Here is a 27895-nt window from a genome sequence, read left to right on the forward strand (position 1 = left end):
ACAATCCACTGTATTTGTGTTTCTTTCTTTTTATGCAGGGCAAGACCCTGCGCAGGCAGAGTCACATAGCCTATTCAACTACTTTTATTTTTGTCTTCCTGTCAGCAATCCCCCATCTCTCTCCAAGCACAATGAGGGAAACAGCAGCAATGTGCCAACAGAGGCACAGGGCCTTCATCGATATTTTCATTTCCATTTCCGGCTGTGTAAAGACTGGAGGGGGGTATCTGTACTCCTGCTCTATATATGGCAGAATAGAGGCACAGGGCACCCCAGCCAAGATTCTCTATTTGGTAATGTGGAGGAGCAATCAAGGCTTAAGCTCTCAGGTGGTGATGCAGGCTGGTTCTGAGTGCAATGTAGTCCCCAGGCACCCACAAAGGAATGTCCATACACTATGTTAGTTAAAACACAGTTTTTCATATAAATAAGACTTTGATTATGCACGCATACAATAACACACTTTGTGCTCAGGCAATTCTAAAATGATAAATATATACAGATTCTATGTGGTACCATCATTACTTCTTTGATTCCATTAAAATGCATCAACTGTAGACAGTTTCAAATGGCATACAAATCAATTAATAAAGTTAAACAACAATAGACTTAGGAGGAAAACAAATTGGTTAAACAATTGGCAGAATACTGGGCTCCCACAACTAGACACAGTTCTGTATGAGGATCCCCCCTCACCCCCCCAGGGAACCTCTACAATAAAGATATGACACAAGCCACGTCCATATATTGCTTATTAGAGTCTCATTTCCTTCTATAAAAGTTCTACCACCCCAATGTACCTGGTTTAGCAGAGTTCAACATCGGGTCGTCAACGGATCCTTCTTCAGAGACTCCCTTTAAGGCAGGAGCCACGGATCATCGAGATACCTTGAGAAAAGGTGACCAAAAACATTGAGGCAGCAGCTTCGGTCCTGGCAGTGCTCATCGACAATCGGTCGTGGACGTCCAGCGAAGATGTGAGGCGTGCAGTGCACCTCGACGACGATATTTTGTTACCGCAAAGAGTCAATGAAGAACTTTGGACCAGCAAGGGCGTCGGGTCGTCAGCGTCTTTGTGGTCTTTGGGTGGCAGGAAACCCACCGGTGGATTCTCCTCGGTTCATCAGCGGCCTTGAGTTTCTCCGGTGGGACAAAGTGGTCGTTGGTGATGAGCAAGGGAGTCCTTGTTTCAAAGTGTTCTTAGGCAATGGAGCATTGCGGCTCCAGTTATAGGTGACACAGTGTCAAGCTTTCCCTGCATCTGGGCAACACAGCTTTGGCGGGCCTCCAGCATTTACAGCGTCCTCTGAAACCTGGGCGACGATGGTGGACGGATGTCTGGATGCTTCTCTTCAGTTTCCTCGGTGGTCCCCGTCTCCGGTCGACAGTCTTTCAAAGGCCGACTTCTAGGGACCCTTGGCGAAGGTTCGCTGGTGCACGATAGTCCCTCATAGCTTGGGAAGTGGTCTCCTAGCCAGGTCCTCTCTTGGATCAGGTTCTTGAAGGCACAGCAGCTTGCGGATTGCATTGAAGGGAACAGCACTTCACCTTCTTCTTCCGGCTCGGCTTCGAGAGTAAGCATTAAGTTTTGACCTTAGCTTCTGAACGATTTCCATCAGTGACAGGTTCAAAGATATACTGTTTGATCTCTCATTCACTCTCTTTGGTGACACTCGGGCAACCAAAAATCGAGCAGGGCATTCATGCAGGCAGGCAGCCAATCAGGCTCACAGTGCATTCAGGCCATTCTCCTCCCTCCAGGCACTCACAACAAGGAATGTGTATTGGGACAAGTACCCAGCCATTCAAAACTCCACACTGCTTTGATACCAGTTTTGGGCAGGGCTGTCTCAGTCTTTGTATCACATACCAGAAACCAGACCCCCATAATATGAAGTGCATATTGGTGACACACTCCATTCATCCAGGTCCCACCCCAAGGGTGTACCCTCAACATACAGTCACTGGGAAGGCTCCAGCCAGTCTGGCCTGGACTTCCCCACAATACCATATATGGAACTTCCATCCAACAGCCAGTCAGGGGAAATGACAGAGTCAGGGCTTCCCAGGACTTTGGGAACACAAGTTAACAGGCAATAGAAAGCAAGAGGCCACATGGGCCATCTTGTCTCCTATCAGGAATCAACTGATTCCAATGGCAGGGTCTGGGTATCCCAAAATGGAGGATACACAGAGCACATGTAAAATTCAGCATGGAGCTGCCACCAGCCCATACCCTGCTCTGGGGGCCACACACAGGTGCCCAAAAACATAAACTAGGGGTAAAGGGTTGTACCCCCACCAATGGGTGCCATAAGGGTATCCCAAGGGTCTGTTCACCAAACCAAAAAGAGGAAGAACTGTACTGCAAGGTGTCACACACAGACTCCTGTGCAGAATATAACACAGACCACACGTGATAAAAGGACTACAGCACAAGGACATGGAGGCCCTGTCCCTCCAATGCATTTCCAGCATCACAGGCTGCCTCCCATCAGCCCACTCTGAGGCTTGCAGTAGCATCTGGTGCATTGCCTGCCTTCATAACCCAAGCTACACCATGCCTACCTCTGCCCACCTCACCCTACCCCATGTCAGCCTACACTTATGCTAACCCATGCTGGCCTACCCACAATCTATACCAGTCTTCACTCACCTTACCACACACCTGCCTACCCACATCCTACCCCAAAGTACCCCACATCTGCCTGCCTTCACCCCACCCTACTCCATGTACATCTTCTCTGACCCTACTACCCACCTTCCCACATCACCTTTTGCTCAAAACTGTCTACACCCACCCTATCCGACACCTTCCTAACCTCATCCTAATCCTTGCCTGCCAACCCCCAACCATACCAGATTTTACTGCATGCTTGCCTGCTGCTCCCACACTGCCCATTGTCTCTCTTCTATCAACCTACCCCACCCCTGCCTACCCCATGCAAACACCTGTTAAATGCATCCAGTAACTCTCACGGAAGAGTGTATTTGAAGGTGTGAAACATTCTTCAACTGTTTTCACTACCTCACACTACCCAAACCTGCAAACCCCACCTTACCCTAAGCCTGCCTAACCTACTGTTATGATATGATATATGATATGGTATTTATAACGTGCCTATACACACGTGTTTCAAGGCACGACAAGGCAAGGGAGGGGAATAAAGGGGGCCAGACAACGATCTTACTAGGCCAGGTGTTATTCAGATCGTGCAGGTGCGAGGGAAGAAAGGAAGAGAAAGTGCAGTACATGGGAATAGATAACAATAGTAAAGTAACGGCCAGCATGTGGCAAGTGCATTGGTAAGTGCGGACATCAGCTATCGAGGTCTGGTAGGGGGACTGTAGGGATACAGAACAGTCCCCAAGTGTGGGGGTAGCCAGGTGGGCAGTGCGGGTGTGTGACGCTGGCGGGGGAGGGAGCTGGGCCCGAACCAGAGGGTGTCCAGGTAGCCAGTGCAGTACCGGTTTCAGCTAGGAGGTCCGCAGAGGAGAGAGGGAGGGAAAGCAGAAGCAAAGAGAAAGGTTTTGAGGTGCTTCCGGAACCGGAGATGGTTCACCTCAAGTTTAAGGGAGGCAGGGAGGCTGTTCCAGAGGGAGGCACCCGCCGAGGAAACAGATCTACCACCAACTCATTTCTTAGAGAAGCGACTGACCCTGAGGGAGTTGGAGGCGGATGAGCGAAGAGCTCGAGAAGGAAGATATTTAGAAAGAGCGAGTTGAAGCTATTGAGGTTCCAGAAGGCCTGGTGTACAATGCAGAGGGTTTTGAACTTAATCCTTGGAGCCACTGGGAGCCAGTGTAGAGATTTCAGTCCTGAGGAGATACAATCCCTGGGATTGAGGCCAAGGACAAGTCTTGCAGTCCTGTTCTGGATGAGTTGCAGAAGGCGGAGAGTAGAAGCAGGCAGATTTAGAAAGAGGCTGTTGCAATTGTCCAGCCTAGAGAGAACCAGAGCTCTGGAGACAGTGAGCTTCTGGGGGAAGGAGAGGAAAGGCAGAATTCCTCTGAGGAGGTGCAGCTGGTAGTTTGACTTCTTGGAGACATCAGAGATGTGAGAAGAGAAGGAGAGTGTGGAGTCGAAGATGACTCCAAGGTTTTTGGCCTTGCAGGTGGGAGCAGGAAGAGGATCAAGAGAGGCTGGCCAGAGAGCAACAGGAAAGGAGGGAGCGTGTGTGCCGATGAGGAGAATCTCAGTCTTACTGGCATTAAGGTAAAGGTCATTGGCAGCACACCGCTCCTGGATAGCAGAAAATCAGAGATGAGGGAAGGAGAGGAGAAGGCCAAGAGTAGCCTGAAAATGAGCTGAGTGTCATCCACATAGCACTGAAAGTTGGGGCCGAGAGCGGTGATGCAGTGGGCAAGGAGTGCCAGGTATTGGTTGAACAGCCAGGGAAAGAGGTTAGACCCCCTGGGGGACACCACAGGTAGAGAAAAAGATAGTGGAGAGGAAGGACCTGGGAGGGTTGGTCAGGCAGGAAAGAAGTCAGCCATGCCAGAGCCTGACCAGTGATACCCAGGTTATCACAGAGACAGTTGAGCAGGATGGCATGGTTGACAGTGTCGAAGGCAGATGGGAGATCAAGCAGGATGAGGACACAAGGGGTGTTAGAGTCAAGGTTGGAGAGCAGGTCTTCACAGATGTTCAGGAGAGTAGTTTCCGTGCTTCTGGCAGCTCTGAAGCCAGACTGATGGTCATGAAGACAACCAACAGATTCAGTGTGGAGATTAAACTGGGAGATGGCCAGTTTCTCCAGGAGCTTGCCCAGGAAGGGATTGATGGAGATTGGGCGATAATTAGCCAGGCATGAGGGGTCAGCAGAGGGTTTTTTAGGAAGGGGGTGCACAAGGGAGTGATTCAGAGGGGATGGGAAGACTCCAGTGGCGAAGGAGTGATTGCAGAAATCAGCCAGGGCAGGAGCCAGGGATTCGATGTTGTCCTTAATAGTTTTGGAGGAAAAGGGGTGAACCTGTTTGGACGAGACTTTCATAGATCGGACTTGTCTAGAAACCTCGTCTGCTGAGAAAAGGGGAAAGGCAGAGAAGGAGGGAGGAGGGGTGGCTGCAGAAGGGCCAGAGAAAAAGCAGAGAGTGGGGGAAGGGAGGGGATAGGAGGAGAGTGAGGACAGGATGTCCTGATTTTTAGAGATGAAGTGAGAGGCCAGTGCCATGCAGAGGGCCTGGCAAGGGACAGGAGAGGAGAGGTAGAGACTGTGGCTGGATTGGCCAGTTCCTTGCAGATTTTAAAGAGTTCAGCCGAGTTGTTAGATGCCGCCAAGACGCGGGCTTGGATATGAGCTCTCTTCTTGGTTAGGACAGGTATTGCTTTTGCAGCAGGCGGCAGGCCAGTTTGTCAGAGGATGTACATAAAGCACGCCATTTCCTCTCAGCCACCCTGCACTTGTGTTTTAGGGTGACGAGGTCTGTGTCGTACCAGGAGTTGCACTTGGCTTTGGGCTTCAGGCGGATCCTCATGACAGGGGCAAGGATACCAAGAGTATCAGAGATAGTAGAGTGGAGCATGGAGAGGGCTGTGTCAGGGTGAGAATCAGCCAAAGGGGGAGCGAAAGCCTCCGCTGACACGCGCTTCATGGGTCGGATGACCGAGAAGGTGGGTGGCAGTGATGAAAGTGTCTTGGCCTGAGAGGTAGGGAGAGAGCGGTGGAGAGAGGAACAGAGAGGGGAAGGTCTGAGGAGATCAGAACATCCAGAGTTTTCCCTGCAGAGTGAGTCAGGCCAGAGGGGCGAATATTGAGTGAGAGAGAGTGGCAGAGATCGCAAAAGAGTACAGAGGAAGGACAGGGGGCATCCAGGTGGATGTTGAAGTCACTGAGAAGGAGGAGTGGAGTGGTTGAGGCCAGGAGTGAGGAGGAGAGGTCCGCCCACTCAGAGAGCAAGGAGAAGATCTGACCAGGTGGCCGATAGATAGTAGTCACAGTAAGGGAATGGCTAGGGGAGAGAGAGAGAGAGCCTGCAGACGAGGCATTCAAGAAGGAGCCCGAGAGGGGGCTATTATTATTATTATTATTAGTAGTAGTAGTAGTAGTAGTAGTAGTAGTAGTAATAGTAGTATTATTATTAGGGTATTTATTGAGCAGCGCCCTAGCTTTGGGAAGCAAAGCAGAGTTTTACAAGTCATAGGGAGAGGTACATGGTGAGGGAAGCTGAGGTACAAGAAAGTGGGGATCTAACAATGGGGGAAGAAGGGAGGACCATTTGGCAGCAACAGATTTACAAGCAGCTAGGAGAGGAAACAGAGGGTAGAAGATCACCCAGTCTCAGGTAGGGTCGGGAGTGAGGGTGGTGGAACTAGGTGTTAGGGAGGATCCATTCCTTGAAGAGGGGGGAGCGATCCAAACCCATGCCTGCCTTCCGATACCACTCTCCAACAACCCAATGCCTACCTACTCCACCATATCCACTCCTGCCTACCCAACTCTCTCCAAACTCACCATACCAGTAGATTTCTGACCCCATGTCTGCCTACCTCAGCCTACCCAATCATACCCAATGCCTGCTTACTCCACACTGTTTAACCCTACCCATGCTTGCCTACTCCCACCCTGTCTGACATATGCATAGCCCTACCCAGCCAGATGCCTGCCAGTCCATAACCTGCTCCATGCCAGCTTACCCCCACACTGTCCCATCCTGCCCAATTCCTGCTATCACCTCCCTACTTCACTATTGTCTACCCAGACCATTTTGACCATACCCCACCCCTTCCTACACACACTGTCCTACACTTGCTGACCCCAACCCTAAACTCACTGTACACCGTCTTATCCTACATCTGCCTTAGCCCACCACACTCCAGATCTGCCTAACACCTTCCTAACAAACCCCCACCTACCACCACCCTACTGACCTTACCATATGCATGCCTACTAAACCCTACACCACCCTATCCAATACCACGCCTGCCTGTGGACCCCAACCTGCTTTTTGTCTGCCTTCCCTCACCATACAACACCCATACCGACACAACATCTGTCCTCACTCACCCTACAGCACATCTTTATATCCACAACCTGCACCAATGCTGGACTACCTTCACCATACCCCACATCTGCTTACTACCACCGTACTCCACCATAATCTATGCCTTCTTACCCATAGCCTGCCCCAATTTGCCAACCCCCAAACCTCAGTATAATTGCCTAACTCCACACCCCAACCATGCCAACCCCAATTCTAGCTCACGTCTGCCTACACACACACTGTCCCACATGTACTGATACCCACATTGCCTCAGATCGGCCTGTAGCCACCCTCTGCACACCTGCCTATCCCCATCCTACACCATGCCTGCCTACACCAACCCTATAACACCCTACCTCACACCTGCATATCCCGCCCTGCCCCATGACTGCCTACTCCCATCACTCTCCACTCCTACCTCCCTTCCATCCTACCCCACCCTACCACATCCCTGCGTACCCCTACTCCACCCCTGCCTCCCCCTACTCCACCCCTGCCTCACACACACACAAATTCACACCTGGTGACCCCACTCTATACCCAAACCTGCCTCCACCCAACTTACCCCACTCTACCACACACTTGCCTACACCCACCTCACCCTACACTTGGTTAGCCCCATCTTAAACCATGACCCCCAAACCCCACCAGTCCTGACCATAACCTATGTCTGCCTAACACTACTCTATCCCATGTATGCCTACTCCACCCTACACCATGCATGCCTCCCTCAATCTGACCACACACTTGCCACTCCAACCTTCCCAATTCCTACCTGCACCAACACTACTTCAGCCTACCCACGTATGCCGACCCCCACCCTGCCACACCATACCAAAAGCCTGCCTATCACTATCCTACTTCACGCTACTGCAGACCTTCTTGTCCATAACACCTTTCATATCCTGCTCAGCCCAACCCTACTGCATGCTTGCCTTCTCACATCCCATTCCTGCATACCCCTATGTGCTTTCATGCCTGCCTACCCTCACACTGTCCCATAGAAGGCTAAACCGATCCTACTGCACACCTTCCTACCCCACCTACCACAGATCTGCCTACCCCACTCTGCACAATTCCTGCCTACCTAAATATTGCCCCATCCCACCTCATTCCTGACTACCCTGCACCTGGCGACCCCCACCTCACATCTGGCTGTACCTCCATACCTTCAAACACCATTCCCATCTACTCCTGCCCTACTTTATGCTAGTCTACCCCCATAATATCCCATGGATTCCTGCACCCAACCTACCTCATTGTTGTCAACAGTCATCCCACTGCACCTTGCCCTATTCATCCTACCCTACAATAGTCCACATCTGCCTGCCCATACCGTGGACAACTTAAACCACCCTATCCTACTCTACACCATCTTACCACACACCTGCCTATAGCTTGCACACACCCAACGCTCAACATTTCCAACCTCTGACTACAGTACCCAACACCTGCCTAACCCCAACCTACCCTATGCATCCCTTCCCAATACCTGGCTCCTCTCACCCTACCAACTTCATGCCTACTCCCATCCTACCCCTGCCTACACCCTCCCTACCTTACAGCTGCCTACAACTACCCTGCATACCCTACCACATGACTTCCGACCAACATCCTACGAATGCACACTTACCTACACCTCATCCCACCATGCCGCATGCTTGCATATTCCCAATGCACCACTTTCATGCCAATCCCCTCCCTACACTAAACTTACCCACACCTGCCACACCCAGCATAACTGCAGCTGCCAAACCCTACCCTATTCATCCCAGCCCATGCCCATCTACCCCCACTCTGCCCCACCTTGCCCCATGCCTGTCTATCCCCACCCTGCCCCAGCCTACTCCAGCCAGCATATCCCCACCTTATCTCACACCTAGTTACCTAATCTTACCCATGCTGTCTATGCCTCCCTATTCCACCCTGCCCCACCTTATCCCATACTGCTGTACCATTACATACACACTTGCCTAACACCACCATATCCTACTCCTGCCTACCTAGACCCTGCTGCATCCATTGACCCCCACCCATACCTGCTGACCTGCCCCCAACAACACCCTAACCACACCTGCCTAACCCCACCCTAGCCCATACCTGCCTAAACCCACCCAGGCCCACACCTCCCTACCCATGCCCTATTTCACCTTACACCAAAGGATATGAGAGGAATCCAAGTGGACACTGGAAAAACACCAGGTAACAAGTGTCCATTCTATCTAATCCGGGATAGGATAGACATTAAACATTGAGGAAATAGAACAATCAGTGACAGGTCTGGTAAGAAACTAGTAACATACAATATCAAAAATGTTTTAATGAGTTTTAAAATGAGTATTAAATGAACATATATATAAATTAGCGATAGAGATACGGGTACTATGACTGGTAATTCAAAACATAGAAATGTAACAACATGAAGCCTGAAAAGGGCTAAAATTCCATTTTGGAATAAGAAAGTACACAGTTGTGATTCACTGTCTGTACAGGTTAATCTATTAACAAATGATGCCAGTTGTGTGACTATGTTAGTATACAGAGACCAAGAGTCTCGACATGTTTCAGTTCATCGGTGTCAAAAATACAGAACTTTCTTCAGGAGAGAGGGTTTCAAATCAAATTCCTATCCAACATAAAACGTATGTGTGGACAACGAACAAGACCTGTCAAAATTAAAAGAGAGGGAGTCTGGGTAAGCTAACAGTGCTAATTTACATCTCGGATAGTTCAGCAAATGAACAATGAACCATTTCTCAAACACAAAAGTATTTTCACCTTACCTCATGGCTACCCACACCCACCCCATGCCTGCTTACCGAAGCCCTGACCAACTCTTCCATAGGGGTGCCTATCAATACATGCATACCTCCACCCTAGCCCTCACTTGCCTATCCCACCTATCCTCATGCTCACCTACTCCGCTTCAGATTATTTTCATCCTAACCAATGACTGCCTCCTCTCACCATAACCCTACCAGCACCCACACTACCCCATACCCACTCTTTCTCATGCAGCTTGCATCTTTTCTACACACCACCCACCTACACCCACCCTACTCCAGGCTTGCCTACCCATGCCCTACTCCCATACCCTACACCTGCCCACACTTCACTACATCTGCCCACCACTCCCTGCCCCAGGTCTGCCTAAGTACATCCTACCCAATTCTTGCAACCATGCACCCTACTACACACCTGCCTACCCTACTCTACTCTTCCCATGCCTACCCACACCCACTCTCTCCTGCTTAACTCACATACCCCATCTCTGTCAACACCACACCTTCATATGCCTACCCTACCCTATCCCATGTCAGCAACTCTCAACATACCTTCAGCCACTGTTCCCAAAGCCTGTATATACCACCTCATCCTGCATCATACCTGACTAACCCTACCCTACGCCACACCTACCAACACCCACTCCACCCCACACCTTGCTACACCCAACCTTCCCTACACCTACTCACACCCACCTACTTGATACCTGCCTAACCTACCCTACAACCATCTTGCCCCACACATGCCTACCCAACCCTGTTCCTACTTGTGCAGGGGCATGTACATGTGTTTTTCAAATGTAATGTGTTGTAATGTGTATGTATGGATGTATGTATGTTGGTGTCTTTGTCTTAATGAATGCGTGCTTGCAATGAGTTGTATGAATGATGTTTGAATGCATGGTTGGAAATGGTGTTTGTGTGCATATGTGTGCGTGTGTGTGTGTCTCAGCCCCCACCCCTAAATGTAGTGACCACATTCAGCGGGGCCCCTGCATTTAGTGGTGGGGGCTACTGTGGGCATGGTATTGTTTTTACTTTACCCTTGTTGCACAGTACTGTCCATCAAGGGTAAAGCAAATGTGATAGGTGAGGTGTTCAATGTAGGCCAGCCTAGCCAGTGATAACACTTCACCTATCATTTGTTTTATCCTTAATGCACAGTACTATGTATCTAGGGTAAAGTAAAAGCACACGTGTTATTACATGGCTTCACTGGCCTACATTAAAGGTAAGTCAATTGTTGTCACTGGCCAACATTCAAGGTAGCCCAGATTAGCCAGGTAGTAACACTTATGTTTACTTTCCCCTTGATGCAGTGTATCAAGGGTAACACTAACTGAAGTGTTATGTTTGTCTTACCCTTGATAAAGCAAACATAAATGTTATTACCTAGCTAGACTGGTCTACAGTACATGTAGGCCAGTCTAGCCAGGTAATAACACTTATTTCTGTTCTACCCTTAATGTCAAGTAAAACATGTCATGACACATTAAGAAATTAAATGCAGACTGGCACTACTACTGTAAGTCTTCATAGGCTTTTTTAATGTGCCATGATGTTTTCTTTTACTTGGCATCCATCATAAAGCAAACGTGGTGTGGGTTTTACATGGCTAGACTGACTTACATTGGTGGCTCCAGTTTAGCCATATATTCTTTGTGTATCATATCAGGTTTGTACTTTGCATCAAGGGGAGAAGTGAACATAAGTGTGATTGCATGGTGCACTAGCCTATCTTGGTATATACAGTCTAGATATGCTTTCTTTCTGTTTCACAGTATTTTTTTAATTTCTGGGAGGCCTTATTTAGTAATAATGGCATATATTGGTGCAGCATGCATGGAAATGTATGGCCACAGCCAGCATGAACATATTTTATATACTGGAATTTTTTGTGGCCAAAGGCATCATAATAATGAGTTCCAATAGGCTTGTACAATATTGGTGTCTTGGATCTATTGGGTTTGTTCATGTGCTATCATACAAAACTGAAAGCAAACTGTGTGGCTTTTACACAATTTATCACAGAAAGTGCTGTAATATGAACCATTTGAAGTAATTATGTATATACAACGATTCCCCACGCCCACACCTCTTGTTTGTTTCAGGCTCCTTTACAGTGCTCAGTCGCTGCCGCATATTAGGCGCATAGATTTATGCCTCCTCCAGTTCAGAAATTCACCCGCTGCACTGGACAGGACCCATTCTTCAGGTAATGGTGCAGTTTTATTCTAAGGCAGTGTGTTTTATAAGCTAATCTACTCATCAGAGGCAAAGCAGTGGTCCAATCAACAGAAAGCCAATTAGCCAGAACATTATCTGCTGCATACTGACACTTAATTTCACAGATACCCTTAGCTGGTTATCAAGCATCCTTTGTTCCCCATACAAGTTTTCACTTTAAATGAGAGGTGTTGGTGCGATTAATGTACCTAACCTCTGGCGAAAGAGGAGGTGAACGCGTTTAAATGCACACGATGTAAGTGGATTGATAAACTCATCCTATAGCTCACACGGAAGAGTGTATTTGAAGGTGTGAAACTTTCTTCAATTGTTTTTACTGGAACGCATGGCAATTTCAGTGGTATTTGCTAAATGTTCCTACTTAACTAATGACTCAGGCTTCAAAGTAAAATATCTAGACACTCAGGTTGCCCAACCCATGTCCTGGGCTTTGCAGATCCGTAGCATGAGTGAAGCCGTCCTGCAGATCTCTGAGCAGGTTGCCCTTGAACCTGATTTCTTAATTGCACAAGACTACCACATAAGGCTGCGAGTCCTGCTGGGTACCTAAACATACCACGGGGCTCCTTATCCTGGTACAGTGTGTGTCCAGCAAATTTACCAGAATATGTAAACACACGAGGACATGCAGGATGACATACTTTCTCTCTCACTTGTAGGCTGCAGCGAGTAGATGATTCCTTGCTGAAAGGTGGGGGGAGGGCCTGGGGGCCCCGGTGGACCTGGAGGGCCTGGAAGCCCCATTTCCCCGGGAAATCCCCTCGATCCTTGTGGCCCCGGAAAACCTAAAACGAGAAGAAAACGGATGGTTAAAAGGTCTTTGCTAAAACGTATGGCCTGTAATTGCAAAATGGGAAGTGACTTAGTCCTCAAGCAGGCACGGACTCTTCTTGGGTGCCCCGTGAGCCTTGCACATGCCATAAGTGTGGCACTCAAGAAGTGACTGATAAAAAAGTAAACAGAAAAACAAAAACCTCTTGGAGAAAAACTCTTTCAAAGTTGACATTATGCGCAACAGTCCTTAACAAACAGGAAGAATTATATTTCGCATTTATGATCGTATTTAAGTAGATGTTCCCTAACAAACATATCTTAAAGCAAGCAAAGTGTGAAGTCCACCCTAAGCGATGATAACATTTTTCATCCGAGAAGAGACGTATGGACATCCTCAGTATCATATTAAAACAAATCACCTGCACGTTCTGCACTTGGTGTAGTGTCTGGACGAATGCAAGTCTTGACCTAACACTAGGAGCAAACGAATGACTAGCTGAGAGTCATTATGCGACAATATTCCTCACTTTTCCCGACTACATCTGTGCCGATTCTTTACCACTTTTTTACTGCTAACCTTTAGATGGTAAATTTGGTTTTGGTATATAAAAGTGGGAAGGAAAACCTGGCGTGGTGGGACTGCCCCCACTTTAGTGGTTAAAAAAGTGGTAAAATCGGTACCCACAAAACGGAAAAGTTGTAGTCAGTGAAAAATATTTACAGAATGTTCATAGATGGATATGTGACAATATCCTACCAACATGGTACTATGTAAGGATAAGAAGGGGCACAGCATATAAAGGATTTTTGGATCGAGCCAAGGGCTTCCATTGAACAACATCTGATATGGGCTAATCCCAAGAGACTGGGTATTTCATCTCCACTACTCCATTTGATTGTTTATACTCAGATAGTAGGTCCTCTCTTAGAGGCCATCCCAGTGCAGGGCCCTCAACTGAGTTCTCCATTAACAAAGGAGTGCATCAGGGCTCTCCGTTTGCCCCCCTTTTGTTTATTATCCTTTTATCTTATTTTATACCACCCTCGTATTTGATGGGCTCACTACCCCCAAGTTTGAATGGGGTGCTATTATTTATTTTTTATTAAAAAAGTTGTTTTATTAGTTTGATTAACAAACTTTTTACAACATCATAAAAGATATTCATAATCATCACAATTCATTAAACATAACAAAAAAGTAGTTACATTCATAATTTGAATTCCATATAAAAATTGAAATATTATTTGAAGGAGAAATGCATTTTTTCTGGCTATGTTTGTTAGATGAGTAATTCATTGTTATAGGATAATATTTACTTCCTTCCTAGCTATTTCCACAATCAATCTCTCAAGAAATATGCACAATAAAACAATTATTTTGAATGAATATCCCCACATAAATTTCATCCAGCACCATTCTCTGGCTTCTTGTGTCATACCTAAGACATTAGGACCAATGAGAGAATATCTCAGAGCTTCAAAGTGAGCGCAATACATGGTAAGATGTTTTAAATTTTCTACACAGATATTTCCCTTGCAAAATCTATACCATGGGATCTGCCTCATTGGAGATTGCTTGTTCCAAGTAATTGTTTTTTCAAAGGTATGTAGTTGGTTGAGCTTAAATCTCAAATATAAGTCGCGATAGGAATTAGCTGGGAATTTGAACAAATAGGCTCTACGAGGTATTCTTAGAGTGGCAAATTTGGCTGCTTCTGAGTACCATTTTTTGAATGCATATAATTCAGTGTGATTAGCCAATCATGATCATATAATCGTTTCTTCACATAAACCGAGCGATATTTGAGATCTATTGGTTTTAAGCCACATTCATCAAGTTTATTGATCATGAGATTTGAAAAAGTGACCAATGAAATAGGCGCTCCATTCTTGATCATAATTAAGAATTCCTCGTAGAGCGATTGGTGAGGTGGAAATAACATTTTTCCATAATTCGTTAACTGTCGCCAATGGAATCTTTGGGGTGCTATATCCTTCTTTACTTTATGCAGATGATGCAGTATTACTAGATCTGACCCCTAAGGAGCTGGCCTGCAGCCTTGCCTATGCATCTCATTATTTTACAAACAACGGTCTAAAATGAAACCTAAAGAAAACCAAGATTGTTGTGTTTGGTTCTAAAAAAAGAAAACAAATATAATTGCTGTACAGACAAGGTCAATCTAAGTGTGGAGGATTCACATTGCTACTTGGGTGTTCTGCTCACAAGCAACTGCCAGTGCTCTGCACATCTAGCAATGGTGTAAAACCGCCTAAGGACTATTCTGGGTGGGCTCAGGTGATTTTACCATACATTTGGTGGATTCCGCTTTGATAAATGTATTTAAGCCCTTAAGGCTAAGATCTATTCTGCCATATCATATGGCAGTGAGTTGTGGGGAAGTGTGAGTTGTACCTCCATGGAGTGTATACTCTGTATCTGTCTAAGAAAGTTGTTTGGTTTGAGGCCCAGCACTCTGGGAACTCCTCTTGCACTAGGGACTAGGGTTTATAACATTGGCGTACAGGCTGAATTCAGGTGTTTAGAATATTTCCACAAACTACATTCTTCTCCATTGCTGAATCCTAATCTTTTGAATGTAAGAGAACTAGAAAATGCAGAAATGCATGTCATATATCCCTGGTATAAGGACTGTACCAGCCTGTGCAAAAAGTGGGGAATTGGTTTTGTTCATCTGAGGAATGGTACAATTACTAAACAACTATCCGTGAAAGCTAGAAGGAGAAACTTTGTTCTTGTAATAAATAGTATGGATAAGGTAAGCTCGCTGGGGCATTTGACGGGGGCCAGCTAGATCTAATATGAACATTTTCCTCTGAGTGTTACCCGCTCGCCGACACAAAGACGCATCATTGCGATGATCCGTCTGAATGTCTTAAATATGAGGGTGCCAATGAAGTGGCTGTTCAATTCCAAGCTTTGTACATGTGGTCGCGGGACTGAGGAGGACTTAACTCACTTTTTATTTATTTGCCCAAAACTCTTGGATCTGAGACGCCTATGGTTGAAAATGCTAATAACACCAGGCATGTCTCAGATGCTATGAATTTTGTTCTGTCATATGTAAATGCGTGTTTTGCTCATGTCTCAAGTATACTGTCGAAGCTTTTAAACGTTTTAGCAAGGAAATGTTAAGCTCTTTTATATTTAATCATTCTGTGTTGTATTTTATTTACTGATAATGGTGAAAACTGAAATAAAGTGTATCACTACCAAAATGGATTTTCAGAGTGTGTTTAACATCAAGCGACTGTGTTCAGGTTTCTCTCTAATAAGAATGAGCGAGGACACAGACAAAATATGGCAGGGCAGATTTCTTTAGGCTGTAATTCTGTCAATACCTTTGGAGTAAGGTTGGGGAAGGTAAACAGCGACCACCTTGTGCTGACGCAATTACCTGTACGTTTCAGAGATAGACATGGATTGCAGCTCACAAGCAGAACTCAAAGATGCATTGGTGACAAACATGCCAGTAACTTAGAGTACTTGTTTGGCGCAGGGGAGGAAGGGGCATGGCCAGAGCAAAAGCATAAAAATGGAGATGGGGAGTCAGGAGTGCCGAAAATTTTCTTTTAGGTATAGCAACATTTTTTACTAAAAGGGGCAGTTCTTAGCCAGGCCATCTGTCACACAGAAGTCAGGCCAGTCAGTCACCGGCTTAAAGACTGCCGATCTGCCCCCAACTCGCAAAATGACTGAATGATTATTAGTGATTTTGACTGATATGCTTGCCAACCAATCACGTGGCAGAAAAAGCTTCCAAATGAGTTTCTCTGCCACCAATCACCAGACAGTCTTCAATGTGCATATATCACTGTTCTATAGAGGACTTCATATTACTAGCTTTGCTAAGTTCGATATATAATTAGTAGGTGTTATTCTAGACCAATGTATTGTTACTCCATTTTACCTTGAATGATGATGGCCTCAGATGGTCCTGCCAGAACGTGGGCCTGTATCCTGCAGATGAACACAGATTTTTGAGGCAAGCTCTTAAATCTCTGACCTGTCGTTCCCACCAGTTACTTTGCACATAAATCCCCCCCAATTGGTTATTTTGATACAGAAGACCTGTCCATCAAGTATTTTGCTACGCAATGATTGCCTATTACTTATTGTCTCATCCTATGTATTTCCATTAATTGCTGTGTCCATAATGCGTGCTCATCAGTTACTGCACATGCACTAAGTGGCCATCAGTTACAGCGCCACACGTGATTATCTGTGCTTTGCGTGTAATGCATTCCTACCTGCTAATGTGACATAATCTGCCTGGCCCGTGTATACAGGTCACGTAATTCCTGCTAGTTAATTACTCTGCCACTGATTGACTGCTGGCAGGTTACTTTCCATGACATGTGTCTGCATCTTTTGATCTACAGTGCCACGGAGTTTCTGCCCATCACTTATTGCCTCTTCATCATGATCTGTGCTTGGAAACTTGGTTGATTACTGAGATGGAGGAGGCCCTGCTCTGTGTGCAAACAATCCTCTGGTGTAACTAGGGTTGTTGGTAAGGTTAGAGACACAGCGCAGAGTAAACACCGCCATTCATAGCAGCCAATCAGCAAAACATTACATGTGTGAAGGAAGTGAGAGGATAGCCTCAGTCACTGGATGTCACGCTGACTCCGGCGAGTTCAGTCTGACTGGGTGGGAAGCTTGCAAAACGTGGCGTGCATGCAGGTTGGGAGACTTTCTCTCGTTTTGGAATACAGGTGCATTCACTGGGTATGAGTAACAAACCTCAGAGCGGTATCACTTATTGCACGTAACTCTCATACAGCACAGTCTCACTAACTGGGGGTTACTCTGGCAGCGGGAGTACTATCACAAATATTGGATGTGAGTCATCCCTTAGACAGCACTGTTTCATTCACTAAAAAAGGGGCGTGAAATAGTCACGCCCCTTGAGTGAAATTCTCTCACACCCCTACCGCAGTCCCCTCCTCTTCTTAATGAGTAATGACCATTAAGCACAGTGTCACTTATAGGACGACACTGGCATCTTGGCTGAAAGAATGACCCCTCAGGGCACCGTCTCCCGCATTGGCTGTGTCTTACTCATGGGAGCAAAGTGCAATCATTTGGTGAAAGTCTCATCAATTACAGATCTATCTAAATCACGATCCTGGAGTTTCACACCTTTGGCACAGTGTCAATGATTGTGCATGACTCACACACCTTAGAGCAAAGCGTCACTCACTGTTTGAATCTCACAACTGGCTCCACGAACTTAATCACGGGGTGAATCAGAAACCTGGGACCACAGCCCCAATGGGAACACCACCTGACCTATTGTTTGGGAGTCTCAAACCTGGGACTATCATTTCACTCAATGGGTGTGAGCTGTGGTGTTCCATCCCTTCTGGGAGAATAGTTCCTTTCAGGGCTCGTGCTAAGTTCACATGTTGTGACCATGTGATAGACACACAATAAAAGAGGCGTGGTGTTTCCGGCTTGTCAGTCGATGTTAACCGACTCCTGCCTGCCATGTGTCTTTTCTTGCAGCGCGACGCTGGCGCTACGAGGTACTTACACAGTGACTTCCGCTATTTGTTATGCCCTAGACAATGTATTAGGATTGTTCCTTCTGCACTTAAAGATCTGTCAGGATAGCTTCCCTCTGCTCCCGGCCTGTGATAATTTGTGAAGGCTAGCCTATGTCACTATTTATCACAGCCGCAAGAATCGAGTGTTTCTAGGTATAAACGCACCACTCCGGTGGTCACTGGCCACAGGCATGGCTACCCGTAAACATCAGAATACAACAACGACTATGACAAATTCGGTCTCGCTGGTCACATAATTGTTCCGCCCACTTAGACTAGACTACGCCTCAACACCTCTGCCATTACTATGCAGTGAAGAACTATGGCAAATTTGGACCAGCTGAACACATAATGAGTCTCTTGCACTCACACTTTCTCCTGACCTATCTCTCAGCAGCCATTCACATGCGTGTACTCGTGGGATGCTTTTTATCAATGCCCGGCCAGCCCTCACATGCCTTACAATGGCCAGATGCACACACGCATTCTAATCCTATTCCATGATCACCAACACTCTGGACTTCGGTCCCCGAGGGTGTTCTCACCACTGGCGCATTGAGACTATAATAATGGTAAAAGGTGCTGTATAAATGACAACTACAATACAATACAATGGAACAGTTTATGCTGTGTGGGTGTGTGAATGAATGTATGTGATGGAATCTGTGAAAAATATGCACCTCGAGCTCCAAAATCAGAGGCCATTGGACTCTGATTTAAGAGCCCGGGGGAGTAAGCTCTCACCATGCTGGCTAGCAGGCCTCCTATTTGGGGATGAAGAGCAGAGAACCGCTCACCGTGCTGTTGAGGGGGCCTTTGATTCAATTAATCAAAGCAGAGACCTGCTCACCAGCGCAGTGAGCCCTGCGCTCAGTGCTAGTGGGCAGGCCTTTGATTTGAGAATTAATCAAGAGGCCCGTTCACAGCACAGTTAGCGACACTCACCATGCTGGTGAGCGGGAATCTGATTTGGGGATATGGGGAAGGGATGCATCTTTTACTGGGCATCAATGTAAAGGCAAACATAATATCATCTTTGCTTTAACAATGATGCCCAGTAAAAAAAATGTCATGTCAGAGGAATAAAGCATAACCAGATTGGCTTCAGCAATGCAGTCCAGTCTAGCCATGTAACAATACTTCTCATACTTCCATGATGAGTGTAGTTACATGGCTAGTCTGGACAGTATTGCTGCAGCCAGTCTGGTTGCATTATGTGCTCCTGGCATGGCTTTTTTTTACTGGGCATCTATGATAAATCAAGCATGTTAAGTGTTATTGCATGGCTAGACTGGCATTTTGGTGCATCCAGTCTAGCCGTTTCTTACTGTGGCAAGGCATTTTTACTGTCCTTTAATGATAAAGCAAACATAAGTGTTATTACAAGTTCAACATGTTTTCTTATTATGGCATAATATTTGTAATGGCAAGGCCAACATGAGTATGTTCTTACGTGGAGGTACTGGCATATAGTGGCTGAGCCAGCACGGACCTGTTTTCTTATAGTATAATTCCTAGCATTATACACAAAGCAATCATGAGTATTTCCTTATGTGGGAATACTGGCATATATAGGTGCAGCATCAGAATGTATGGTCACAGTCAGTGTTTAAATATTTCGTATACTGGCATATATTGTGGGGATAGGCATCATGAAAATGCATTGGGAAGTGCTCATGTCCTGGTGACTTGTATCGATTGGATGTTTTCATGCGTTACCCTACCAATCTCATTACAAAATGTCTGGCTTTTGGTCAAAATTTTCACAGAAAGTGTGCAGTATAATTTACCATTTTAACCCATTATTCAAAACAATGTCTGGGGGTGAGAACCCCCCCACTTAGTTGGTTTGGGCTCCCTCATAATGTTCAAACGCTCATGCATATTTGTGGGAAATATGTACATGCTTCCGATTTAAAAATTCATCATCCGCCACTGCCATCGCAATCTGTCTGTTGTTGATATGTGTCCCATCTCTTTTTGGGTATATCTCTCACCGTTTACCCCATCGCTGTGTCCCACCTCTCTCTCTCTACCTATGTGCCTTTTCTGTGGCCAACCACAGCATACTTTGTGTCCCCTCTCCACACTCTGAGGTACATTCTCAAAACGTTTTAGTGCGCAAGTGATGAGGTGTCCTTGTGCATCTCGCCACTTACGCCAAAAAAATGAGCCGCCTTAAAAGGTCATCTGAACTTGTGCACATTCATATGCACTATTTGACACAATGTGTGCCATTGCACAAATAAGGGGGCATTTTTCTTAAGCACATCTTAAATTCAAAAATGGGATACGCTTTTAAAAGGTGCAAAAACGAACACATTTGCCCAAGCTTGTTTGGAACATGTGCATAGGGGCGTGCGATGCATGGGAGGATCATTACTGACCCTTTCATGCATTTTTGTTTAAGTGGAATAGTGAGCGGTAAGAACAGCTAGTGTCACATTTGCATTTCTAACTCCCAAAAAGGGATAGAAATATTGTTTATATTTTTAACACATTTCACAATGGCAGGTCCGTTAAGAGCCCGTCGTAAAATGCATTCCCGGCATCCACGGGGGGGCTGCAAGACGTTCATCTGTTATACAATTATGTCAGGAACACACTCTCCACCGTAATGTGTGCAGGAGGGCTGACCAGCCCATCTTTTGAGTTGTCTCTCAAACCCCAAGCTCACCTTTATGAATAAGGTACCCCGTGCATTCTAAAACCAACCACAACAAAAAGGGCATTCTCTGTGCATTTTTGTGTAAGCCTTAGCTATTGAGAATCTTGTCCTCTGTGCCCCATGGGTGTAGCCTGTCTGTCTCTCCCTTCCAGAAGCGTAAGATCTCGAAATGCTATTCACTGAAACATCATGCTCATAGGTTCAAAAGCCCACGAATAAGCTTGCACTTGAACTGCAGGCTTCTCAACTGGAGTAAATCAGATGTCTCTTGACAACCTCTTTATGATGGGAAACTGTCCCCCAGCATGTTCATGTATGAATCAATGTTTTCCTAGTGTCTATCCGAACTCTAGAAACCACCAAGTACTTGGAAAAGCACATTATAATTTCTTTCTAATTCTAGGTTTTATTTAAGGCAGAAGTGAACAGATTGGCTCACAATCATTTACATCATCTAACAGTATTACTAAACAGGTTAGCATCATTCGTTGTAGGGTGACAGTGACATAAACAGCATCAGATCTATCTTAAGCAACACCGCTCCCCAGGAATGTCATTAATCCACAGGTGCACCTGGAAATGCCTTCTCTTCAGCACAGAGGTGTTTCCCATGTTAGACCTTCAGTCTATTATCGTTGGATGGTCGGGGGATATCCAAAGACGCGATGTCTGCATTCGGGTCTGCATGATGCTCCTCCTGAGCCACATTCTCTCCCCGTTCGCGATACAATCGAAGCCACCCTCCACTCCCACGATGGACACTTCAATTATTGATGGGGACCTTTGCACCCAGAACCAAGCTGATTTGTGACCTCACCTCTCCCCAGAACATCTGTACTCTCCCATAGCTGTCCAACCTGTGAATAGTGTTCCTGTTGTGTGTTTGCATGTCCAGGATGTGTTAGTGTCCACCAGGCCTTTTTGTTTAGTGTCCAATAGACCCTCTGTAAGATTTTGAACTGACATGCTCTAATACCCCATTCCACAGAGGCCTCGGTCATACTCGAGCACCAAGATAGTGAGCCTTCATGAGTCACCCACCATCCCAGGTCCTGTGACAATTCCCCAAGCAGAAGTCTGCTTCCTCCACTTTTCAGCATCCTCCACCATTGTCCAAAAGAACATAGTTGTGACATGAAGTCTCCTTAAGCGGGTCCTCACAACTACCAGAATGGAATGCATTGGAACATCAGATTACTCCACACACCAGCTAGAACACCCTTGGAACTTTCACTATTCCTATTAGGTGCTGTCATTCAATCCATTATTTTCCTTAAGTACATCAAGTGGCAACCTGAGATCACCATTACAGAGGTCCCTGATGTGCCTCACCCTGCTCAGATACCAATAGGGCCAAAGGAGGGTTCTCCCATTCACAGTGATAGAAGGTTTGGACCACATCGAGGCCACAGACCATAAGTATGGATCCAGGACATAGAGATTGTGGTAGGATCGGAAGAATCTGGTGAGCCTGTATTTTGCTGGTGGAAGTCCACACTAACGTCATGTGCGGCAGTGGAACAGCCTCGCACCCTACTGCTCAGCGCCACTTGTTTTTTAAAGCTTCATCTTCTAGCAGCCATCCGTCCAGATGCCGGTTATGGACCAGCAAGTAGTACTTTTCAAAGGATGACATGCTGAACCCTTCCCCAGCACTGGGTACTTGTAACTTCCCCAGCGCAATGCTGGTGGCTTTGTCTTATCACATGAACTTTCGCCTCACTCTACTGTACATATTAGACCTTGGGGGGGAAGAACTATCTTGATTGAGTTGGTCACACCTGAAAGGAAAGCCTAAATGCTGGCCATGGATCCATCCCTGTCTACGCATCCAGGAGCATATTCATATTGAGACACATCTGCTTGCAGCCACATCCCAAGGTATTTCATACTTTTGAGACATCATGCGAAAATCCACCCAGGAAGTTCACTCTTCTGGCATGCCCTTGAAAGCGAGAGGACATCCAACTCAAGCAAGTTAATTTGATAGCTAGATATTGCTCCTAAGCACCGGACCACCTTTGGTGCTGCCTTCAAGGGGATGGACACATTTTTCTGCACTAGAAATAGACTGTCAGAATAGAGCCAGAGTTTCTGCAGTGCACAAAGATAACCCTTTCCTCTCTTGTGAGGTCCCATAACAAAACATTGGTAATGGGGAACGATGGCTGATGGATATTCTTCCCCAATGACCAATAGCAAATGCAAAGCATTTGCACTAGACCATCAAAGAGGATAGGCCCTCCTACACAATTATATCTACTGGCTCACCTGTAACACCGGAAGCAGATTAGTATTGATTAACTTCATTCTAACTGTTGCATTGTTTATGTATCTTGTTCTGTACTGTATCTCCAAACCATTGCAATTAAGTAAGCCTTGATTGTAATAGTGCCACGATGCCCGAGGGCCGTATGTGCGCTTTATAAATGCAAATACTAAATAATTATCCAAACAACAACTAGAAGACACAGGGCCTCATTAGGACCCTGGCGGTAAGGGGTTTACGCTAGCGTTAGCTGCGCCGACCCCTTACCGCCAATTCCGAGTTCCCAGAGCGCCATGGTCATTTTTCCGCCCGCTTTTTGCGGGCGTAAAAATCCATGGCGCTATGGGACCTTGGTGTTAATTACACCACCGTAATTTACGGTGGCGTAATTAACTCCTTCCCCACTCCCATTATACCCTATGGGGCCGAAATGGGAATGGGGAAGGGTAAATGGGTCAATGGGGACTTACCGCCCCGCCGACCTCGGAATGGGGCGGTAAGTCCACCATCCGCCATGGCGTAAACGGACTTTACGCCATGGCGGAAAAGTCCGCCGATGGCGGAAAAAATCCGCCTGGGTCGTAATGAGGGCCACAGTGTATTTTGCTAGAACTAGGTGGAACATGGCCAGGGTATTTTCAGGAACCAACTGCTCAAGGTGAGAAAGGGGTGAGAGATGTAAAACCTTAACTTCCATCCATCAAGAGATAGTTATGTTTAGGGAGAAGGATGCTTTTGAGTTCTTGTGGAAGAAGGCACTTTGATCATCATTGCTCTCCTGGCCATATTGTTGCTACAGGGGGGAATGAACAGTCAAGAGCCATAGATGCCTGAAACACCTTGACACCAGTCAGTAGATCGGCATAGAGCAATCACTTAGAGACATTGATCAAGCGATCATCACTATGGTATTCAGTTTCATGTCCGTTCATGGGGGATAAGTAAAATTATTAGAATATGAGTAGTTTGGATACATGAATATCTGGTGAATCAACCCAGGTTGAAGACTTCACATCGGGAGAAAAAGTAGCAAACAAGAAGCAAAGAGAAACAGAGAAAGAATGAGAGAAAGAGAGGAACAAGTGAGAGGAGAGAATGAAGAGAGTGAGAGGAGGGACGGGAAGAGAGCCAGAGAGATTCTAAGTTATCAGGGGTAAGACAATAAATAGGTACGGTTAGGTAAGGTAATTCCCTTCTGTCAAAAATGATGGCCTCACTGCACTTAGCTGAGTAAAAAAATGGGTTTTGATGTTAGTTGGATAGAGGGACAGGAAGATACAGAAACCTGTGGTGTCTGTGAGTATGCGTTGGAAGTACCCACTGCATGTGAGTCGGTATAGCCGCTCTGTGTTGTGGAGGTAGTGTGGGCAATTTATTAGGGCGGCTTATTCGTGAGAGCATCCTTATGGTTGTGAAAGCAGCAAAGGGGCGTTCTATCAGTGGCAATAGCAAACTGACCATTCTAGAGTCTGTTTAATACACTAGATGCATATTGGTTGTGTGTTCAGGAGTGGGTCGGGTGTATGACTGACAGATTTAAGTAGCGAGGAGTTAGTTGGAAGATGCGAAGTAGGAGGGAGGCGTGAGGTAGGTGTGTGGGGAGAGGCTAAAACACGTCCTCTGGTTCGGTTGTGACATTCTTCCTTGGGTTTCAGAAATGGTGGTCCAGTTTGGAATCTGATATAAGGGGAGATGGGCAACCGGACGAGGTAACTCATGATTGGCCACTTGCAGTGTAATTTCCTTGTAAAGGAAGCTGGGCTCGTTCCATGGTAAGAGTGATGGGTGACACAGAGGGTTTTGAAATATATCCTTTTCTTGATGTGGAGCTACTATAGTGCAAGTAGTGCTGGTGTAATGTGCTCAAACCTTTAATCCTGAGGAGCCCGGTTGCTGCAATTTGCAATCTTTATAGTTTTCCCATGAGGTTTTCGTGGTGTAGGAGATAGAGGCTGTTTGTGTAGCCCATCTTGTTTGCTCTAGTGATATCACAGCCATGGCCTTCTGGGTAAATGATAAATACGGTATGCAGGTGTGCAGTTGAAGGAGGCAGTTTGCGATAATGGCTCTGACCTGTAGTTAGCATGCGAGGGTACTGTCCTTGGAGGTACCAGGTTTCCCTTCAATGGGTAATGGTGTTGAGCTTGAGTGCATCTCATTGGGCTAAGGGATTAAGGGGGTGTTTGAATTAGCTACATGGCAAAGTATAAGTTCTGTTTGACAGGGTTCAGTTTTAGCTTTTTTTGTCCAGGTATGCAAGGTTTTTTTTTTTTAGGTCTGGAGAATGTATTGATGGATGGCTCTTGAGTTTGTATATTACATCTATGTTGTCTGTGTACTAGTAGTAGGATATACCAGTCTAATGGATGAGGTCCACTAGTAGTATCACCATGTACATGTTGAAATGACGGGTGGGCAGTGTGGCTACTCGGAGTACTCCACCGGTCGGAGAGTGTGGTTGGTATTTGAAGGGGGTCATGATGACGGATTTGTTTCTACTGGTGAGGAAAGAGGAGATCCAGCATAGAGTGGCTCCTTTTACTCCAGTGTGTCCCAAATTCCTTAGAAGAAACTCAAGATACTCAGTAGGGTGAGTGTGCTCAGTGAGTATTCATCTGCGTTGTGCTTTATTGTATCCCAGATTGAGCACAGAGCTGATTATATGCCCTTTTATTGTCTTGAGCCATGCTGTGCATCGACCAGAAGAATGTTTGTTTCAATCAAGTCCCTGAGTTAACCTTACATGAATGTTTCCGGTAGTTTTCTGAAAAACTGAGTGCTAGAGATGGGGCGGTAGCTAGCATGGTCATTTGGGTACACTGTGGGTTTTGTGAGCAGTGGTCTGACATACAAAGACTTCCAAAGAAGTGATATACTCCTGAGAGTGAATACGTCAGTAAGGAAGGATAGGAATGCAGGTGTCAGTTTTAGATGTTACTTGATGGTTTTGTGTAGGTTGAGGAGGCACAGATCTTCTGGATATCCAGTGGGGTATTAGGACGTAATGGTGACAAGCAGGTCCTGTACAGAAAAGAGATGGAATTAGGTTAAAGAGGCAGTGGTTGGGGCTAGAGTTGATGTGTTCATGGTAGGCTAGGTTATGAAGGTGCCAGTTCTTTAATATCCATCTGTTCTTGGATTTATAGGATGTTTTCCCGGAAATGCGCAGCCATTTTGTCGCAGATTTCTTGGTTTGTTGTGGGGCATGTATTGCAGACTTCTGGGCTTTTGAATTCTTGAATTACCTTATGTCTTTTCTTGGCTTTGATGAGTTATGACTTGTAGAAACGTAGCTGTTGATGGTTGGCAAATGGGTGTGATGGCAATTTGTTTTTCCTCCAAATGTTCTCCAATTTCCAATTTCTTTTTTCATGCATTTTAATATGGAAGTGAAGCATTTATTTTGCAGGGGCAACTGGTCTATTGGAGCGTGAGGAGCGCTGCCCCACTGGAGTTAGTGAAGCAGATTTGCCACTCCCATCATAAATGACACTGCTTGACTCACTCATGGACTTGATTTCAGAACTACATATGTGCAACAGTAGCACTCTGACGATCCATCCCTGCTACACATAGGTAGTTCAGTGGTAAGCCAGCTCAAGGATCAGATGCTCCTTAAACAAGATCAAATCTCTCCCTGGGATGCTAGAACTGATGAGCCCATATGACATAATGGGTCTATAACTCCACCCCATCTCCTTGTCTGTCTCTCACAGGCTTTGATGGGGACAGTGGATTGCTGACCATGCCCCAGACTGTGTTCAGAAAGGGGCATTAGGCAGTAGAAGGGGCAGTGAATGATGTATGATATGATCTAATGTAGCACTAGAGGACTCCAGAAGGGGCTTCCAAGTTTCATGTGATGTGACACGCCCAGCTCATGCCTCCTGTGAATCCATAGTGGAGCACCAACTCCTAAAGGAGCATTTCACTGCTCCAGTGCTTCGACCCTTTCCCGATCTTGGTGGGTAAGCCACTTTCACTGTGAACCGTTGTGGAAGGAGGTCTGCCTGACCTACTTACCTTGTTGATTTTCTTTCCCATTTGAAATTCAGAAAAGAGGTTGTGCTGCCAGCACTTCGGCTGGAGCTCGAGAAGCATGCCATTTAGTGAGCAGGCAGGGCCTTATGATCCAACGGGCCTGACTTGTTTATGACATTTCCGTGTAACATGAGGTCGCATCAGCTATGTGGGCAACTTAGATGGGTCAGTATCATACAATAGCCATCCAGTGCTTTAAACGTTCGCACCCCACCTGCTATGGTAATGATTTTGACTATATTCGGTCAGGAAACGACCCCCTCCACCCACTACTCCTCTGTTCCTTTATCATGCTAGGTGTTTTTCTGTCAAAGCAAACCATACCATTTCTGCAAATTAAATTCAGGGATTGTTACCTGTGCACTGTGATATTTGAGAATAAGAGGTATTGTTATCAACTCACATAGCGTGGTATTTGGAAACCGAATGTGAGGTGTTGGACAGGGGCTTGTTCCCCTAATTAGCCGACATTGCAGTCATAAAATGCCTTTTGGCATGGAATGCAGACCTTTGGATGGAGTAACTCCCGTGTGCCACTTACTTTCTTGTGTTGGA

The 27895-nt window shown here is 46.1% G+C and overlaps 1 protein-coding gene across 4 annotated transcripts in view; it reads right to left on the reverse strand.

Moving 5' to 3' along the window:
• Positions 1 to 27895, reverse strand: part of COL26A1 (collagen type XXVI alpha 1 chain) — a 1569010-nt gene that overhangs the window by 105828 nt on the left and 1435287 nt on the right. For 3 of the 4 annotated variants that reach the window (XM_069614996.1, XM_069614995.1, XM_069614998.1), the window contains exon 8: positions 12656 to 12799. In XM_069614996.1, the coding sequence (XP_069471097.1) occupies positions 12656 to 12799 (144 nt within the window). The remainder of the gene's footprint in view (positions 1 to 12655; positions 12800 to 27895) is intronic. The other variant, XM_069614997.1, reaches the window with a different exon arrangement.

The sequence above is a fragment of the Ambystoma mexicanum genome, chromosome 9 (assembly GCF_040938575.1).
Source record: "Ambystoma mexicanum isolate Mex_15411 chromosome 9, UKY_AmexF1_1, whole genome shotgun sequence".
Lineage (NCBI taxonomy): Eukaryota > Metazoa > Chordata > Amphibia > Caudata > Ambystomatidae > Ambystoma > Ambystoma mexicanum.